The sequence below is a fragment of the Gymnodraco acuticeps genome, unplaced genomic scaffold, assembly GCF_902827175.1.
Source record: "Gymnodraco acuticeps unplaced genomic scaffold, fGymAcu1.1, whole genome shotgun sequence".
In the NCBI taxonomy this organism is placed as follows: Eukaryota; Metazoa; Chordata; class Actinopteri; order Perciformes; family Bathydraconidae; genus Gymnodraco; species Gymnodraco acuticeps.
In genome coordinates this window covers 753,025-773,326 of record NW_022990622.1, presented here as the reverse complement: position 1 = coordinate 773,326, position 20,302 = coordinate 753,025, and the positions used below count along the sequence as shown (strand labels likewise).

The 20,302-nt window shown below is 42.3% G+C and overlaps 1 protein-coding gene across 10 annotated transcripts; it reads left to right on the top strand.

Moving 5' to 3' along the window:
• The first annotated feature begins 16,313 nt into the window (after positions 1 to 16,313).
• On the top strand, positions 16,314 to 20,078 carry LOC117554649. Of its 10 annotated transcripts, none has more exons than XM_034229113.1 (10): positions 16,314 to 16,761; positions 17,175 to 17,234; positions 17,314 to 17,484; positions 17,577 to 17,752; positions 17,836 to 18,011; positions 18,117 to 18,286; positions 18,397 to 18,635; positions 18,716 to 18,928; positions 19,057 to 19,264; positions 19,342 to 20,078. In XM_034229113.1, exons 2-9 carry the CDS (start codon positions 17,195 to 17,197, stop codon positions 19,174 to 19,176), a joined length of 1,305 nt encoding a protein of 434 aa, XP_034085004.1. In that variant the 5' UTR covers positions 16,314 to 16,761; positions 17,175 to 17,194; the 3' UTR covers positions 19,177 to 19,264; positions 19,342 to 20,078. The 10 variants fall into 10 exon arrangements, with proteins under 10 accessions (XP_034085004.1, XP_034085000.1, XP_034085002.1 ...); XM_034229109.1 differs by having other exon boundaries at positions 18,716 to 18,973; XM_034229111.1 differs by having other exon boundaries at positions 18,716 to 18,973; positions 19,057 to 19,242; positions 19,342 to 19,461.
• The last annotated feature ends 224 nt before the right edge of the window (positions 20,079 to 20,302 follow it).

Sequence of the window (20,302 nt, the reverse complement as noted above, 5' to 3'; positions counted from 1 at the left end):
TTTTGTACATGCATACACACATACATGATTGTCACTTAAAGCCTCTTCTCTACATTACTATAAAATATAAAAAATAATTGACTAATTCATTTTAATAAAAATTCAAGTTAGTATTAAAGGCATAAAAAGACAGAAATGTATAATTCTTTCTTTAATATAAATGTTTCTTCTGCCCATAAAGTGTCCAAACCAGGCTTGTCTGGATAAGCGCATTTTTAAAACATAGTCATTGTCCATGCCGGTTTCAGTTGGATTATTTGTCACAGTTGCTCTGATTAGATCGGTCTCCTCCATTTTGTAGATTATTTACGACTTTTGAATCCACATAAACACATAGGCAAAATCCGGTTTACTTTGAGCATGTGTTTTAAACAGTTTAATGCCTTTGTGAATTGTTTCCACTTGCGCCGTCCTTTAATTTCTTCATACAGCGGGAATCCAAATAAATTAATCCTGAGTCCAATAACCATCAAAGTCACTCCAATAGTGCTCCTTAATTACGCTTTCATCCTCCTTTAACAAAATACTTCACATTCATCCAGTTTGTGACAGTAGTTGTAGCTTTTTTGAGACTTTTAAACTTGAATTACCGCTGTTGCGCTCGATTTCGCCGATTTTCTTGTTGCCCCAGCTGGTCGACACCTCTTTTAGCAGAAACAAAGGCTACATTAATGTATTAAATCGATGTTAATCCATGTGTGTGGTTGTGGAATTAATGGACGTGCCGTCGTGCGAAACTCTTCAACTACAACCCTAATTATATTTAAAAACATTTTAGAAGGCCTCACAAAATACTTTAATGTAAATTAAAATGTGAAGTGATGTGTGTAATGTGGTGATTGACATTATTCATCCACGGATCTATGGGTTGGGGTATTGTTCCGCACGGACATTTTAGTTAACCGGACTTCCTGTTGATGTGAAATCCGAAAAAAAAATTGGAAAATAAAATGCTTGCTCTTTGTAGGTCATCACATAACGGCATTGTAATACATGGTTCGGCTGCATTAAATATCACATATCTGCCGTAGTTCTCTATTTATAGAGCCCTGATGAGAAGACTTCTAGACAAAAAGGAACAACTGCCGCAGAAACTGAATATGTGACGTGGATCATAAATATATCAGCAATTAAACAAAATCTTCAATTTCTCTTCACAATATAAGCAGCGTTGCCAACTTTGGGTACCTGGCTGGAGTGAGATTTTGATATCATGGGTTTGATTATACATATGCGCACTAAATGACTGCTATCCCCTGCGAGATGGAGTTCATGACTTTATGAGCTGTTCATGAGCACTCATGAAACATTCATGAACAACTCATTATATGTTCACTTGTCATGTTCATGAACCAAAATTCTTAAAATGCTCATGAACCATTTTAAAGAGCAGTTCATGACATTTTTATGAACATTGTTCATTCATATAAAGTTCCTGTTTTGCTCATGACAGACTTTTATGAGCAATTTATGAACTTTTCATGATCCAGCCAATCACAAAATTATAATTAAAACCCCAAAAAGTTTGCATGAGCATTTCATGAACTTTTCATGACTATGAGCATTTCATGAATTTTGGATGATTGTGGCAAGTTCAGAATATTTTTGAATATTCATGAGCATTTTATGAACTTTTGATGATCAGTGTGATGATTTTACAGACCTCTTGAATATTCATCTACTATTTGAACATTTCTTTATTTTTTAAAACTTTTAATCTTAAAACAAAACAATAGTGAATTTGAAACTGAACATTATCTGTATTTATTTTGGTGACATTCATATCATTTTATGGTTTATCTGTACTGTTTGAGAAGCAGTACGAGTAAGTAGCGCCAAGGTGGAACCTTTGGCAGGTGAGCGGTGACATCTGGGTTATCTTAGGGGGGACACTTCCGCCCCCTCCTCAGAAGCAATCCAGACGATCAACCGGATCCTGTGTATAATTATTGCTGCTGCACTTTTCTGTTTTCTACAGTCAGTACATGATGAAAATGATCGATGTTAACTTGTGTGAATTAGATATGATGTTGGGGATGTTTAGGAGAGTGTGTCAGAAAGTTTTGAGCATGTTTGACATAGTAACGGTATTTTAAAAATACTAAACTGTCGGCAACAATAGATGCCATTTTCGCGGGCTTCAGCCGCGCCTGGGTAAATGTGACCTGAGCGAAGGCTCGCAGGCAGGTTAGCTGCTGCGCACGGGTAATATGTTTTGTTTACCTGAGTGAAGTCTTGCAGGCACATTCATATATTACATATTACTTTTAAAAAAAGTAATATATTACACTACTTCGTTACTATCTACATAAAGTAACTCGTTACTTTACTCACCGAGCACGTCCGAACTGCGCATGCGTGAGTGGCAATAACTTTCCTTACCAGCAGGCGGTGGTAGTGTGTATTTGTCATTCAAAACAGGCAACAACCGGAAGACAGAGAAGAAGAACAGACGTGATATAAACAAACAGCGTGTGCGGTAGCTTCACCTTAGCATGTGGTCTTTGCAGGTGCTTGTTGAGGTTTGACGTGGTGTTTACAGCACTGGATAACAGCTTCTGGCCTGGACACAGTTTGCACCTCACCGTCACATTCCTGTCTATTCTTCGGACGAACTCAAAATAATGGGCATACCTCCACCACCCCTCGAAAGTTATCGCTGACTCAGCCATGTTTATGCAGCACTGCACGTGGAGATGTGGACACGCAAGTCGCGCAGATTACGTACATATAAACCTACAAAGTACTGATATATTAAATTAAAAAATAATTATTTTTGTGTAGTTGTATATTGCAATAATAAAGTATGGTTGTCACAAAATCCCACGGCACACCCGGACTTGCCTCACGGCACACCGTTTGGGAACTACTGCTCTAGATGAGGACCATAATGTTCTGAAGTTGCTGCCAGACTGTCTTCATTTTCAGGGACAGAGGACTCATCAGAGGATGGATTGTAGTTTGGGTCAATGATAACATCATCATCATCATCATCTATGTCTTCTTCATGGTGTGGACGGGTCTGCTAAGGCATCTTCAGCAACAATCTCTTCTTCAATGAAAGTGTTTAGGTTATTGTCTGCTCCATCTGACTCAGGGTGTTTCTCAATGTCGAGTAAGGCTGCTCCAGCGCCACTATTTCAAGGATACTACGTCATCGAGTCCAGCCGAAGGACTGTTCCAATGTCCAGGATCCTTGGAATTCTACAGAGGCCGGCGTAATTCGTTGCTGGAAATTTCGAGGCTGCACATGTGTATCCTCCGCTGTCTTAAAATCCCCACAATGCTTGCGCAAGGACCAATTCCCCAAATCTTTGTCGGAAAATGTAAGGCGGGGCCACTCATATGATGCACACCTGCACACTTGCTAGCCTGTTCCATTCTTCGCTCTCCAAAAGCCAGGAATGATTCTTGCTTAGCCTCTGATGGACCTGACTCGGAGGACAAGGAAGCGTCCTCGACATTGAGAAACACCCACAGTGTCTTGGCCTGGTACATGCTGCTCCACCTCATTAACGACAGTCTCATTTTCATTGGATGATTCCTGGTGTCTGAAAAGTCAAGTGCATCTCCTACCAAAAAGGAGTAGGCGTACGGTCACAACTGTGTGATCATTGTGGAAAACATTTTTGTAATTGTACTGTGGTCCTATGCATTAATACATTAAAGCTATTTAATGAATATTATTTGGCCAAATTCAGTTAAAAAAACATTTAATATTTCCTAATAAGATGGAAATGTAATGTGGAAAAAGGACAATATTAAGAATGAAAACAGACAAACGCAAAATGTACTTTTCCTTATTTATAATTATGCTGTAATTGTAACCGTTAGTTTTGAAAGATTAGATTCGTTTTTAGATGAGTCTTTATTGTCCCAGAGGGAAATGTGTGCAAGCTTCATGGAGCTACAGTAGCTACATTAGCTACAGTAACTATAGTACCTACAGTAGCTACATTAGCTACAGTATTTGTGAAATTAAAAGACTAAATAACTACACAACATTTATAGCCTAGCCTATAGTATAGTAAACATCACTTACCAACAGGGGACAAGCCCTGAACCATGAAAATAACTTCATTTATCTGTTAGTTTTTCTTTCTTCTTGAAGCAGCCATTTTGTCAAATTGCCTAAGTCACAAGACAATGTGACTTAAGCAATTATCTTTTAAAAATATATTGCCTAAGTCACACTCTTGAGATAGGCCATTATACTATCAGGGTAGGAACAGCACTTTCTTTTCAATAAGGATGTAGGCAATTTTACCAGAGGTGGCCAGCATCAAGAAGAGATGATTTAGGCAAAAAAAACGTTTTCTCCAAAATATGACTTAGGCCATTAGTTTAAGAAGGTGACGACATGCATTTCCAAACATTTGGACAGTGATGTACCTGAACGCGTTCATATTTTGGGCGATCGTGAACTGAACGTACTGTATTTCCGCTAGATGAACGTAATTGAGAACGCGTTCATTCTCAGCGCTGTATAACGGCGTTCAAAAGTGCGTTCATTCTCAGCACTGTATTATAACGGCGTTCAAAAGTGTGCCAGATTTCATATGCCTTTCAGCCGAAAACCCAGTTAAAACACACCGTAAACAGGCTTCAAAATTATGCGGAAAACCACCCAATCTGGCAACAGCAAGCTGCCTGTGACGCGTACGCGCCTGTCACCCCTGGCTGTCGCACTAAAATATACGTCATCAGACTCCTCACAACAAACAATGTGGAACCGCGGAACCGGCGAGCATTGAATGAATGAATTAATTAGTATGGACGAAGCCGAGAGCAGCTGCAGCAGCACTCGCTCAGAGTCAGACTCTACGGCGTCGGTGTATGAGCATTTAAAAGAGTTTTACGTTAAAGTCAGTACTGACTCAGACGGAAAAAATCTAACGTTTACCTGTAACCTTAGTTTCATACCTCAGCCTGGTTCCTACCTCATGTTGTGTTAGTACAGAGTTATGTCGGCACATGTTTATATGTTATATGTTTGCACAATGACTACTTTCACTTTTGGTACTTTAAGTATATTTAGATTATTATACTTAATAAAGACCATTCAAGCAGCACGTTTTTCCTCATGTTTTTGAAAATATACTGTAGAGATGAAAGCTGCAGCTGCTACTAGTGTGGACTGAATGGGCGGCAGCAAAACGTTATGGAAATGCCAGTATTCTGATTGCTGTCTGTGGTTCTATATTGGTTGTGGCAATCATTTTGACAAATAATAGCTCGCAGCAACGTATTGAAAAAATAACTATAAACTATAAATTAGTTCATTTTTGAAACCATGAACTTTAGTTCAAACCTGAGAGACGTGATGTAAGAATTACATATTTATTGTTTACACGTCATATGAATGAAATGATTGCCATGATAATACAACAGGAGAATGTAATGGTGTTTGGCGATTAGGCCCCGGTTTGCAGGATAATCATTCAGGAGGGAAAGCACCGCTCCGATGAAATCCCCGGGGTCTATACACTGGTGGTGGTGATGAGTAGGTGAGACCGGTCTGAAGGAGGAAGGTTTAGCTTTGTCCTGAAGGAGACAGGAGGCGAGAGGGGTGGAGGCGGGTTGCGTGTGATCATCTGCAATGACAACTGACAGGGAGGAAGAGCAGGCATTTAAGGCATTTAGCATGTGCAGCGATTGGCTGCTGAGGGGTGACGCCCTCGTATTTAATGAGGGGGGAAGGGAGCCATAGAGTGACGTGTGAGTGACTCGAGTTAGGTCTTCCTTATTGAACTTGCGCTAAAGCTTTCATTTCAAACCGGAGAGACGTGATGCAAGAATTACATATTTATTGTTTACACGTCATATGAATGAAATGATTGCCATGATAATACAACAGGAGAATGTAATGGTGTTTGGCGATTAGGCCCCGGTTTGCAGGATAATCATTCAGGAGGGAAAGCACCGCTCCGATGAAATCCCCAAAACCAGTGAAGTATGAATACTGAGATGAACTGAGTTGCTTACCTTGTGGGGTGACTGGTGATCTGGGAAGGAGAGATAATAGATTAACACGTATATGAGTGACACTGTGCCGGAATCACTGCCGGAGCTTACTGGTCATGCTGAGACTCTGACTGCCGAAATCAGTGCCGGTCTTACCTGAAAACGACCTGCGGGTCGCATGCCTGGCCAGCAGGGCTTGACTACGCCGAGGAGCGAGCGGTTTCGTTTTGTAACGGTGGCCCAACGTCCACGACACCGAAGTGTACGGTAGCCTTCCGCTACGACACCGAAATGTACGGTGGCCTTCCGCCACGCCTGACTTCGCAGGCTATATATATATATCTTTTTCTTTACTCTTCATTTCTTTTTCCTTTGTTTTGTAACTGGCACCGAAGTGTACGGTGGCCTTCCGCCACGCCTGACTTCGCAGGCTATATATATATATATATATATATATATATATATATATATTTTTCTTTACTCTTTCTTTCTCTTTCCTTTGTTTTGTAACTGACACCGAAGTGTACAGTGGCCTTCCGCCACGCCTGACTTCGCAGGCTATATATATATATCTTTTTCTTTACTCTTCATTTCTTTTTCCTTTGTTTTGTAACTGGCACCGAAGTGTACGGTGGCCTTCCGCCACGCCTGACTTCGCAGGCTATATATATATATATATATATATATATATATATATATATTTTTCTTTACTCTTTCTTTCTCTTTCCTTTGTTTTGTAACTGACACCGAAGTGTACGGTGGCCTTCCGCCACGCCTGACTTCGCAGGCTATATATATATATATTTTTCTTTCTCTTTCCTTTGTTTTGTAACTGACACCAAAGTGTACGGTGGCCTTCCGCCACGCCTGACTTCGCAGGCTATATATATATATATATATATATATATATATCTTTTTCTTTACTCTTTCTTTATTTCCTTTGTTTTGTAACTGACACCGGAGTGTACGGTGGCCCGAGTCCACGCGGACTGCAGGAAATACATTTTACACTGATACGTTTGAGCAAGGCCTGGGAATGAAATACCTGTGTGCCGGAGATGAAGCCCGTTACATGTGGTTGCAGCGTGAGACGAGACATTATTCCCTGTGGGCGGGGCCCGCGGAATTAGGACAGGAATGCAGTTTTGAATATCGGGAACCTTAGTGAGACATGTATACTTGTGAATGTGTTTGAGCCACCACCAGTTATATGTATAACTACCATAGTTAGGGTCTGAGAGATCTTTGGGAAGCCCGTACGGCGCTGATGTCCGGACGAATGAAGGTTGTGAAGGCGGAGGAGGACCACCGTCCTAGTTGTTGTAGGGATGAGGTAGAGAGACCTTGATTAGCAGCAGAGGTGGCTGCACCTATCCTGAAGGAATGCCCCGGGTATGATATGGGTGATAGGCTGGATTTAGTGAGAACTTGCTTGAGGTAGAAATTGACGGGGCCATGACCCTGCGAACCACTCTCCCTGGAAGAAACCCCCCAAAACCCATGGATGGGCGGCATCCGTGAAGACCTCATTGAGTCAGAGGAACGCACGAGGCCATCGTAAAATAAAGTAATTCCGTTCCAGTGGGCGAGCAGGAGGGACCAGAACCGAAGGTCTGAGCGGCAGCCTTCGTCTAAGAAAACGCAGTCATGGAGGTTGTCGACCGCTGATGCTGCGTCCAGGAGGCGGGAGATGAACGAGCGCCCCTGGGGGATGACGTGCATGGCGAAGTTGAGGTGTACGAGAAGGGAGAGCGACTGTTGTTTTGTGATAACTTGTTGCTCGCAGTATGACTTGGTGATGTCCTGGATGCGCTGCGATTTGTCTGAGGGGAGAGACGCCTTCATGTCTATGGAGTCGAGGATGATGCCTAAGAACTCTAAGCGTGTGACGGGACCTAACGTTTTCTCTTTGGAGAGAGGGACACCTCACTCCTGAAGCAGTGTTTAAGCTTGGCCAGTGAGATCCCTGAGCTGTCCTGTGGCGGGTTTATGGGGAGGAAGTCGTCCGGTAGGTGAAGGACGGAGGGGATTCTGACGATGTTCAGCAGGATCCAATAGAGCGCTTCCGAGAAGGAATTGAAGATGCAGGGGCTGCTTCTGCACCCGAAGGTCAGGCGAACGCGAAGATAGAGTTTGGACTCCCACTTAATACCGAACAAGTTCCACTGAGACGGATGAATGGGGATGATTTGAAGGCATCGGTAATGTCCGCTTTGGAGAGCCGAGCTCCGTGCCCTGTGAACTTGATCATCTTTATTGCATTATCCACTGAGGCATGGTGAAGGGAGAACTGATCTGGAGGGATGATGCTATTGACGCTGCAGAATGGGCCGGAGCAGGGAGCGGACAGATCGAAAATCAGCCTTTTATTTACGTGTGGCTATTCCGATGGGATTTGAACGGAACACTGAGAAGGGGGAGGAGCTAAAAGGACCGATTATATATCCTTTGAGAAGTTCTTTGTCGATGAGCTGGGAAACTATGTTGGGTTCTTTAGCGGCTGACTAAGTTTCTTGCTACGAAAGTCACTGTGGGAGATGGGAGGACCCCTACCCTGAAACCTTGGGAGAGCCCTGACGGGAGATAGTCAACAAACACGGAATCTGTAGATAGCGCAGCTGCTAGCTGAGGGATGTTAATGGGAGTGGAGGGGTGATATTCCAGAATGTTTTTTATTTGTATTTATTTTTTTAGTTATTTATTTATTTGTTGATGTTTCTGGCGCAGAGCCACTGTGACGGCCCGTCCACACGGTGGTGTGCGTTACAGCTTCCAAACGCTTCTGCCCATTCACTTTGAATGGGGTGACGTCACTTTTAGTAGAACTGTATTTTGGGAAGCGACGTGGAGCGTTTGCTGGCGTTGCTCGCTTCAAAAAGTTGAGCAATGTTCAACTTTTGGCGCCTCGGCAGAAGCGTCAGCCAATGAAATCCCGTTTATGCAAATCTGCCAGTACAAGCGCTAGCCAATCAGACCGCGTGTATGTTGGGAGAGACTACGCAGGTAATTCCTCATATTCCAAAAATGTGAGGGAAAATTCATTATGGCGGTAGTGAATCACCCGGTGCTGTATGATCAGTCTCTGTTCATCTACCGGGATACAAACCAGAGGAGCGAAGCATGGAGGGAGGAGGCAGAGACAGTGGGTGAAACTGGTAGGTTTTCGCCTGTTGGGGATTTTTTTTTTTTTTTCCAGTTTACTTAGTTTTAACATTGCTATTGCTTTGTGTGTTGGGGGCAAGAGATTCATGTGATTGGTTGTTGCTGCTGTGCGGACCAGTAGCGTAGGCAGAAATGTACTTTAGGGTGGGCCTGTAAAAATATAGGGTGGGCCAGATTTTTCTTCTGCGCATCGGAACTAACCACGATCCCGCCGGTACCGGTGGCAGATTACTTTTAGAATACTTCCTTTCCTCTTCTTTTTCTTCCTCCCTCCTCTTCTTTTTATCTTTTCTTTTCTCCTTTTCCTCTTCTTTCTATCTTTTCCTCTTCTTTTTCTTCTTTTTTCTTTCTTCTTTCTCTTTAGAATACTTTCTTTTCCATAACAGATGGGTATGTTTTGGTGAACGGGAGACACGTATTTTACTGTTTTAATGGCTTATGAAGAGCACGAACACAACATTTTAGTGTCATTCTTGACAGCTCTCTCATCTGCACCGCACATAAAAAGAAAAACTCACCCAGACTGCATTCTTTGTACTGTCTTAAAACCTTTCCTTGGAAAAGTTTATGCATTGTAAGGTGTCCTTGGGTGCTTTGAAAGGCGCCCCTAAATAGAATACATTATCATTATTATTTATTATCTGAAACGATGTAATCACTTTAAAAACTTTTCCCAGTTACTTGCCCCATGCATTCGGCAGCAGCAGGCCATTCAGTTAGATTTGATCCCGTTATGAATGTCATCATTTCGACAATAAATAAATGCTACATAAACGTTATCTTCCACGTTTTATCTAAACATCTCCGTTTCTACCTTCCAATATGTTTTGAAAGAGAACTCTCTCTCTCTCTCTCTCATCTGCGTGCGGGGCGGGGCCTCACGGACACGCTGCATCTCTCGCTCGCAGATACGCTGCAGCGCTGTGCACACGGTTCTGCCGGTAATGAATATTACATTGTGAGGAAACTTTCCACCAATAATTCCAATAAGTATTTACTTCAGGTTTACGAAAGTAACTGCACTCAGTTTACTCGTTTTTCAAATGTAACGCCAGCTGAATATACTGATTTTTTTTCTTTCCTTTTCTTCCGATTACGTAACACCGTTACATGTATTCCGTTACAACCCAACCCTGTGTAAGGGTCGAGTGCAAACGTTTTCGTTAAAACTAGTACCTGAGTGCAACGGAAGTTGAAGCTCCTGTGGCGGAGTCTTCCAGAGCCTGGAGGCGAGCATCGATAGCTATCATGGAGCTAGCCAGGGATTGCAGGGAGCCGGCCGCGCTACTCTCCATAGGGGTGTGTGACGCTCCCGGACTGGCGAGCCTGAGAAGGGGTGGATTTTTTTGGAGGGGGACGGGATCCTGGAGGGCTCGACTTCCTGCCCTTTTTTACCTCCGCGGCTGCGGCCTCGTCCTGCTCTCTGGGAAGCTGGCTGGAGCTGCTGCCCCGGACTGGGGAGCTACGCTGGAGACCTGGTCCGAGAGCTATCGCCGCTGAGAGAGAGTGAGGCCTGGGGCTGTGGGAAAGCCCTGCTGCAGGAGCCGGGCGATGAGGAAGTCTGCCTCTGTTGATAAGCCGCTGTGGGCAGCCGAACCGGGATCGGAGACTTCCAGAGAAGGTTCGTGTTCCGAATTGTCCGAGTTGGACATCTTGAGCTAGTTGTTTCTTACGGTTTTTCTCACGAGAAGCAGTATTGTATTGCAACTACCATTGCGTGTGATCATCTGCAATGACAACTGACAGGGAGGAAGAGCAGGCATTTAAGGCATTTAGCATGTGCAGCGATTGGCTGCTGAGGGGTGACGCCCTCGTATTTAATGAGGGGGGAAGGGAGCCATAGAGTGACGTGTGAGTGACTCGAGTTAGGTCTTCCTTATTGAACTTGCGCTAAAGCTTTCATTTCAACATTTTGAATTATGAACTATGAACTGAACTAGTTCATTTTAAAATGTGTGAACTGTGAACTGAACTAGTTCATGTAGAAAGTGAACTTTCCCAACACTGCATTTGGACTACCTATGTTGTAAATGTATCATCTTTTCGATGTACATACGGCATCTATTGCACGTCTGTCCGTCCTGGGAGAGGGATCCCTCCTCTGCTGCTCTCCCTGAGGTTTCTCCCATTTTCCCTTTAAACTGTGGGTTTTCTCCGGAAGTTTTTCCTTGTACGATGTGAGGGTCTAAGGACAGAGGGTGTCGTATTGTCATACTGATATTCTGTACACACTGTGAAGACCACTGAGACAAATGTAACATTTGTGATATTGGGCTATATAAATAAACATTGATTGATTAATACATAAGTGTCCTACACTAATAATTAGGGCTGTCAGTCGATTAAAATATTTAATCGCGATTAATCGCATGATTGTCCATAGTTAATCGCGATTAATCGCAAATTAAAATTAAAATTTGTTTTATCTGTTCTAAATTTACCTTAGAGGAATATGTTTCTAGTTTGTAATACTCTTATCAACATATGAGTGGACAAATATGCTTTATGCAAATGTTTATTATCGTTTGAACAATGACAACCCAACAACCTCTGAACATTACACATATTCGCCTCAATTCAACCTGGAACCTCTCTCATTCAATAATACAATACAAAGTGTGTGTGTGTGTGTGTGTGTGTGTGTGTGTGTGTGTGTGTGTGTGTGTGTGTGTGTGTGTGTGTGTGTGTGTGTGTGTGTGTGTGTGTGTGTGTGTGTGTGTGTGTGTGTGTGTGTGTGTGTGTGTGTGTGTGTGTGTGTGTGTGTGTGTGTGTGTGTGTGTGTTCGTATCGTTGGAGCTATGTGCAACTCAAGCTGCCTGGACGCTGCAATCATGTTACGCGCACTATCCTTGCTGAGTGTGCTGACTTTTCGTACAATGTTCCACTGTCTGGCTGCCTGCATAAAGTCAAGTGCTCGGCGCAGTTGTCGGCGAAATGTCGCTCCTCTGTTTTCATTTAAACAGCTCCTTATATCCGTTAGCGCAGCTAGCTAGCACCAGATGCTAACAACAACAATACACGTATGGTCTCTCTCTCGCTCGAGCCACACATACACACAACCTCCCGGTCCTCTCGATGGCCAGTCGGTGCCTGCCGGTGAGCGTGGAAGTGTGGTCTGCCGCAAGCAGGCAGCAGGAGCGGGGCTGTCAGCATCAGCTTGTAGATGGTCTAAACTCGATGCGCTCTGAAATTACGGAAAAAAATACACATGCGTTAATCGTGTTAAAATAATTAGTGGCGTTATTTTTTTTGCGTTAACGCGTTATTAACGAGTTTACTTGACAGCCCTACTAATAATTCAACGTTATGAGTATGCTGTGTGCACCACCTAGTGGTTAAAGCACGTTATTTAATTATTTTTGTTGAATAATGTTATTTGTTAACCTCTGAATTGTAGTGGAGTAGAATTACAAAGTAACAATGAGCTGTCATGTGGGTATATATTAATGCTGCCCATTATGGATACAAGCGATTTTCACCCATTTAGTAATTACATGTTTTAAATGTGTACACACCAATTTGTTTCCTATCGCCTAAACCTCCAGGGCTGTACACAGTTTAATACTGGCAACTTCTAATTTTGGGAAAACCGAAAACGTCTTTTAAAACTACAATTCCCAGTAGAGACGTGCCATAGAGAACATGTTGCGAAACACAATAGCCAGCATGTGTAGTTCTCGGGGGGCGCTCGAGTCCAGTTTTGAATAGTCTGCCGTGGTTTCGTTCCATTTCAAAGAGCTTGACGCTCGGCGTAACCTTGGCGCACTGCCACTCCAACATCCAATCCCAGAGCTTGAAGATTAATCATGTGGTTTGTCGCAAAGCGGACAGGTGTCGTCACAACAATAGCTGGGGATTGTGGGTAGTGTAGTCTCTTTGGCGCTCCACATTTCAGAGAAAACAAGTTGTTTCTCAGAATTTAAGGGGAAAAACACAAAAGCTATGTAAACACAATTTAAACCTATCAATGTCGTTTAATTAACAAAGGTAATCTGGTGTTTTTGAGTTGATGGGTAGTGGAGATATCACTGTCAAATCAATCGATAGTAAGAAGAATACTTACTTCCGGGTGTACAATTTTCCGTTATCGAATGGGAATGTCACATTGCCTTTAACCCTTAAACACCTAAACGGAATTTTCGCCTGCCTGACTCTCCTGTATTTATTTGTTTCTCCTAACCTGTTCTAACCTTTTCTAGCAGTCAGCATCAAGTGCCTTACCTCATTTGATTCAGGAGAACCTCTAGTTCAAGTCTGGTTAATTTAAAGTCCGAATTTTAAACGCCAGTACAAATGTTGTGTTTTTTTTTACTGTTTACTCCACCAGGAACATAGGAATTTTCTTTTTTATTATTTACAAAGCTGCATTTAGATGTTTTAGGCTTTCAAATGAAATTGAATCTGCATATTATGTTCCCTGAGCAAGTTAAAGCTATTTATTACAATATTATCCTAGGCGTTTTTCAGTGAAAAAAAAACGCCTAGGATAATATGGAATAATTCAAACGAAATGTATTTCCATATTTAAATGACTGATCATGTTTCTTCTGTCAAAAAAAGGTTGAGAGAGTAAAAAATTAAACTATAACAGATGACATTGCAACAAAAATAACTTGTTTCAGAAAAATATATTATCATTTGAACATTTAAATACAAACACAAACAGTGAAACAAATTCAAAGTGCAAATTAACAAAGTGTAAATTATATTCAAACTATAAACAAAGTATTAGAAATATATAGAAAGTGCAAATTATCTTGAAACTATAAACAAAGTATTAGAAATATATAGAAAGAGCAAAGGAAATGTATCAACATTCATCATGGTCTGGGTCGCTCAGGTGTACAGCTCTGCTGATTGCCATGAACCTGTCTCTTGTCATGACCGCAGCAGGAAAGAGAACACTTAGGTGTGATCCCTTCCTCCAGTAGTCTCTTACTTTTGGAAGTTTTAGAAGTGCCTTGAACATCATAAGGCCGACATACATGAGGAATTTTACCGGCTTTCCCGAACAAACTTTTCCCCCTTAGCCTGCTCCTTTTCAGCATTTTTGTTTGTGTTCTTGCAGATGATATTTACAGCTTGGTTGTTAAAACAAATTCTAAATATTTGTGCAGGAGTATACTCCACACCAACAAAACCTTGGACTCCAGGAGCTCTTTTCAGGCAAAAGTGTGGCAGTATCTGGCACCTCAGGTCCGTTCCAAACAGCTCCTGGCTCTTCTGGGGTCAGAGATGTTTTTTTCCCTCTTCCTCTTCCTTTCACTGTCAGGGGGGCTGGCATTGGTTTGGCCTTTTTTCTGGATGCTGCACCCTCCTGGCCACATTATTTCCCCTCTCGGTTTGAAGGAGGCCTACTGATGGGGACAGTGGCTTGTGCATCCCCTCTCTCATCCTCTGGACTAAAATAAAAGGGAGGAAAATATACAGATATAAATGTCTGAATTTATTTTATTTCCTTTATTGCTTTTATTTCTCCAGTGTCATCCTATCTATTTTCTAAACACAGTCTCAACTTTTGATTTGATTCACACTTTATCCCTCTGCTAACATTACTAGTTGATGGAATCAGTAACTGAATTGTAATGCAATTAATCTAATAACATTAGACCTTCTAACAAACAACCAAAGAGGGCAAGCGGAATGAGACAATAAATGAAAGGTATTGCTTGACGTTTTTTTTACTGAAATAAATAGTAGCCTCTATTGATAGTGAATCTTGAGCTCAGGGGCCTCATTTATAACGCCTTGCGTAGGATTCACGTGGGAAGGTTGCTTACGTAGTACAAAGCAAAAAAATAGGTACAGAAATGTTCCGACATTTTCCGATTCACAAAACATTGCGTACCGGCGAGGGAAGTGCGTATGGCACTTCCTACGTCTGTTTCCCTTTATAAATCACAATCGACTCGAAATGCGGCGCAGCTTTTGCGGGCTTCACGTAACGCCCATATTTGCCAAATATGTATAAATAGTCAAAGAAACGCCCATTCATTCTGACTGATTTTATGAAGAAGATCGCAGGAAATGACGACAGAACAGCTAAAAAAGACAACTCACACCGTGTCAGATTTTGGTTCTTTTGGGGAGGTCGAGATATATCATATTGTTTGGTGGATGCAGTTTGAACCAGAGTAGCAGCATGGAGGTCGGATCGTCACCAAAATAAATAAATAAGTGGTCCGAAAAAGGTTAATGACAAAAAAAATACATATAGCCTTCCTCAGGCAGTGTGTTTGTACCGGGGACAGGAGACCCCCCCTTGATGAGAAACTGTAAGAAATGATCGGGGAATCCCTCCGGAGTGGAGTCATGACGACTGGATCTGAATTATTTTTTTGGTGGTTTGTGTTCCAGCTTTTGATCAGCAACTATATATCCAGGGTTTCCCACACATAGACTATACTTGGGTGGGCCGCCCAGGTATATTAACGCCCGCCCCAAGTATATTTCGCAACCCTTTTTTTTTGGTATCCGTCTGCTTGCGACGCCATCTGCGATCGATTAACTAATGGACAATGATCCCTCGTTCTACGCCTCCTGTGCCTGTTCGCTCTGCGATTGATTAACTAGGGGACAATAATCCCCACCTGTTCGCTCTGCGATCGATTAACTAGTGGATGATCCCTCGCTCCACACCTGCTGTTCGCGCTGCCATCGCGTGGAGGGAAACGGGAAACGGAGACGACTGCGTTAACTCAGAAGACGCGGACACTAAGGTAAAGCAACTAATGTTCTCCTTATTGTGTTGTTGTTTTCTGACTTTGGTAGTGTTAGAAATTAAAATCAATGTTTTATGGCATAATGTACCTTAAACATACCGACAGTTTAAATGCTATTTTATTCTGGAAAAAACCGGAAGTTCTCAATACCAAGCTTTTATTCTGAAAATCCTTCATGACGACATCCGGGACTACCGCCCATTATTATCATTAAAGTGGCTATTGACGCCGTTAACATGTATTACATATAAAGTTATGAAAGAGATAAGGAGGAGAAAAGGCATGTGGAAGTAAGCAATGAATGTAAAATGTCGAAATCCTCTGTTTAACGCGATATCGGACACAGACGAACGAGAGGGGGAAGTCCCTTACGTCACTACAGCTCACAGAGAGGAGGAGCGAACAGCGAGGAAGCGGGAAGGACGAATGCTTGTACGCTCTCTTCTGCACGGCCGGCAACTGGAGAGGAAGCTGCAGACTTTCTCTCCAACGGACAAATATCCTGTTTGTGACTTTACCGCGCCTTTTTTATTAATTAAAGTACCAATTTGAAAACATCTCAGAGACTCCATTTAGTCTCCTTTTTAAGCTTCTCTTTCCTGGACGCGAGAATAACCATCACAGTTAACAGTAGGAGCTTAGAATTATTTGGAAGAAAGTGGCAACTAAGGGTGTATTTAATGTAGCCAGGCCAACTTTGCTGCGTGCAAGTTACGTGTGCTAAATTAAATATAAAAACAATTATAATTCGTTTTCTCTTCGGGCTATGCCAGTTAGAAGGACACAGATAAGCTTTAGCTAACGTTAGACTGTTAATTTCCCCTGCATTTACTCCTCAGATATGAGTATTCAAAAATATTTTAAGAGAATACGGCGTGAGGAGGAGAGACGAGAAGAGGAGGAGAGACCACAGGTAACTTAGCCAATGTTAGCATTTGGCTTGCAATGGCAATAATACATGCATAATTCTCAATAAATACATGTGGCGGTTCTTTTGACCTGAAATTATACAAGTGCAGTCAACAGTGAGTTGCAATGCAGAGACCAAACTAGATTCAAGCTTGTTTTCAATTCTAGCCGGTGGTCAGTGAAGCTGCTGGCACAAATAGTCAGAGTACTGAGGGAGAGGCAGCAGGTCCCAGTGTGGTAGAAGCAGCAGCAGGTCCCAGTGTGGTAGAAGCAGCAGCAGGTCCCAGTGTGGTAGAAGCAGGTGCAGGTGAACAAGCAGCACAGTTCCAAGCATCCCATTCACAGAGACAGACATAGTATTAATAGCAAGGAGAACTCTACCATTTAAATGCAGTAATACCAATGCATTATTTTCAGATTGCAAGCACTGGCTCAAAATGCCACAGTTCAATAATTGGCTCTACCTCACCCAGCATGGTATGAATAGCATTTGCAAGGTCATATTTGTAATAAAACGTAGTTTTTGTAAGAATTAACAAGTTTTTCTTTTTAAAAGGAATGTTTTGCCGAATGTGCAGGCAACACAAGCCTCCAGTAAAGAAAGGCCCCTTAAAACGGGCTTTCATAGAAGTTGGGATTCTTGTTTTCCGCAAGGATTATATTGAGCGCCACATCTCCTCAGAGCCTCATCAATATAGTGTAAAGCATCAGGTCTCACTTGCATCAGGTATATCATTTTTTTTAATGTATAGCTAATTTCTGCAATCTATCAACCATGTTTGGCTCATATAATGAATTATGTCTTTGCCCTTGGTCTAGGCTACTCAGTGATGCAGGCTTTTGAGCCCACAGTTATTATGGAGCATGAGGCCGTCATAGGTGGATTCAAATGCCTTTACTGGCTAGTAAAGAACGAGATGGCTCACCACACCAACTACCCTAAGCTGTTAAGTTTAGCTCAGCTTTTGGGTTGTGATTACTTTGAAAAGCTGAAGGTAAACCTATAGTACAAGTTGATGCTTGTGAAACTAAGAACTTTAACCAGCTAAATGTTAAATGATCTCCTTTTTTTTCTCAGGTGGATCAAAGAAACAATTACCAATCACACAGAATAGTGGATGAAATGCTGGAGATCCTTGCACAGATAGTAGAGTTGCCTATTTTGCAAGAGATAAGGTCATCTCAAGCAATCAGCCTAGAGGTTGATGAAACGACAGATGTATCTATAAGCCGCCAGCTGGATTTACATGTTAGGTGGGGTCTTTTTTTAAAGGAATGATGCGCATTTAAATAAAGATGTAGGCCTAGTTAAACTTAATACTTATTAATATATGTGAAAACCTATTAATTTTATTTTAGACACCTGGATAAAGAGGGTTGTGTTTTCAACCACTTCCTTGACCTGGTAACTCTGGAAGATGGGAAAGCTGACAGCGTGGTGGCTGCCATCAAGAGTGTACTACAGAAGAAGGAGCTCCCGGTAGACAGGCTCTATGGACTCGGGACAGACGGTGCAGCGGTGATGACGGGTATGGAGTTTATTGTTAAATCTAATGGATTGTGTGAAATTTGTATTGTCAGCTGTTATTAAAGGAAACAAAATGACGCCCTCAACACTACATTTAATTCTTAAACCTAGGCCGTCTGAATGGAGTGGCAAAGCAGCTCACAGACAGTTTTCCAAAGCTGGTTTCTGTAGTGTGTGCTGCTCAAAGACTAGCACTGGCATGCAAAGATGCCTCAAATGCTGTCAGATATATGGCAAACTTCAGGAACCACCTGCAGGAACTGCACCTATTCTTCAGAAATAGTGCAAATAGGTCAGCCACACTGAGATCTGCCGCTACCACTCTTGGTATGAACGACTTGAAAGTTAAGGTGTGTTTTCACCAATTTTCATAATACTATTGTGGCGTCATATTATTTATTTACTTACCAGTGTTTCTACTTGTTGTTAGGAGGTGAAAGATACAAGGTGGCTATCGCAGGACCTAGCCGTTCAAAACCTCCAGAGGAACCTTCCAGCTGTGCTGGCTGCTCTGGCAGAAGAAGCGAGCACAAGGAAGTGTTCAGTGGCCAAAGGTCTATACACCTTCTGTGCCACATACCGCTTTGTGGCTGCCCTCTACCTTCAGGCAGATGTGCTGCCCCACATAGCAATGCTGTCTAAGGTGTTTCAGAGAGCTGATGTGAATTTTCTCCACATAAAGGAGCAGGTAGATTATAAAGAAATGCATTTGATGCCCCCAGTTATTTGCATTATCCATCCTATTATATTGTTGTATTTTTCCACATTTAGGTGCCAGTCACACTTGTTACTCTGGGGAGCATTCTGAGCAGGCGAGACCCCACTCCCCGGAACGTTCCTTGCTCGCCTACACCAAGACCTGGAAAACCCAGGTGGACTTGGGGCCTTTAGCATTGCCGGAGAGGAGGAGAGGATCAGGAGGGGACACGGAATTCTGGAGCGCCCCCGAGAAAAGATGTGGGCCAGATTTGTCAGAGATGTAAATACATCCCTTCTTACTTTTAATTTCAATTTTTTTTTTTCTTGAACTGAAAAATGTATAATATATCATTCCAGGTCCTCAAACCTTACATCTGCAGCCTGGAGAGCAACATTGAGAGGAGGTTCCAGCATATTGAATTGCTGGGGGCCTTCAGTGTCCTGGGTCCAAAGGCAGTTAACTCAAATGATGTAACCAACATTTCAATGTTGCAGACCCTTACCAACAAATTCATCCCAGGGCAGGATGCCACAGTTATTCAAGAGTGGACCTCGTACAAGCAGCATGTTCTCGTAGGGGCATTTAAGGTTGGTAAATTACCTGAATTAATATGAACTCTCATCTGTCTTGACGGTTAGAATTGCTTGTTTTTGACATCTGTAAATGTTTAAATTATACTATATGCTCATTTGCCCTGCCTTGGCTAATCTCTGAAGGACAAGACACAAGCTGAGATCATGCAGCTCCTGGCCAGTGAGAAGGACGAATGGGCAGAAATATACCCAAACCTCTGCCTTCTATCTTCAGTGGGGCTGGTCATCCCTGTCTCCAGTGTAAACTGCGAGAGGGATTTCTCAACGATGAACAGGGTTAAGTGTTTTGCATGTCATTTCTGTATAGTTCATTTAAAACAAACTGTCTGTTTTATAGGTGAAAACTGACCTGAGAAACCGACTGAAAGGGGAGCACCTGGCTGCATGTCTGCGGATAGCAGTTAATGGACCAGCACCAGAGGCGTTCCCATACTCCCAGGCATTGGAGCTGTTCTTCATGAAACCCAGAAGGATGAAGTGCTCTGACAAACAGTGCCATCTTTGTGCAAAATGATAATAAATACATTTTTAAAATAAACATTTCATAACATTAACACAACATATTCGAGGTGGTTTTAAATAACATATCCGTATTTATTTATTTCTCCAAGTTATGTTTTTGTGTGCACTGAGGAGTCGCAAACAGGCGTTTGTTTAATCATTTTAAGATTGGCTTTAATCAATGTTTGAAAATGAATTCTTCATATATGATAAATGAGAGGTA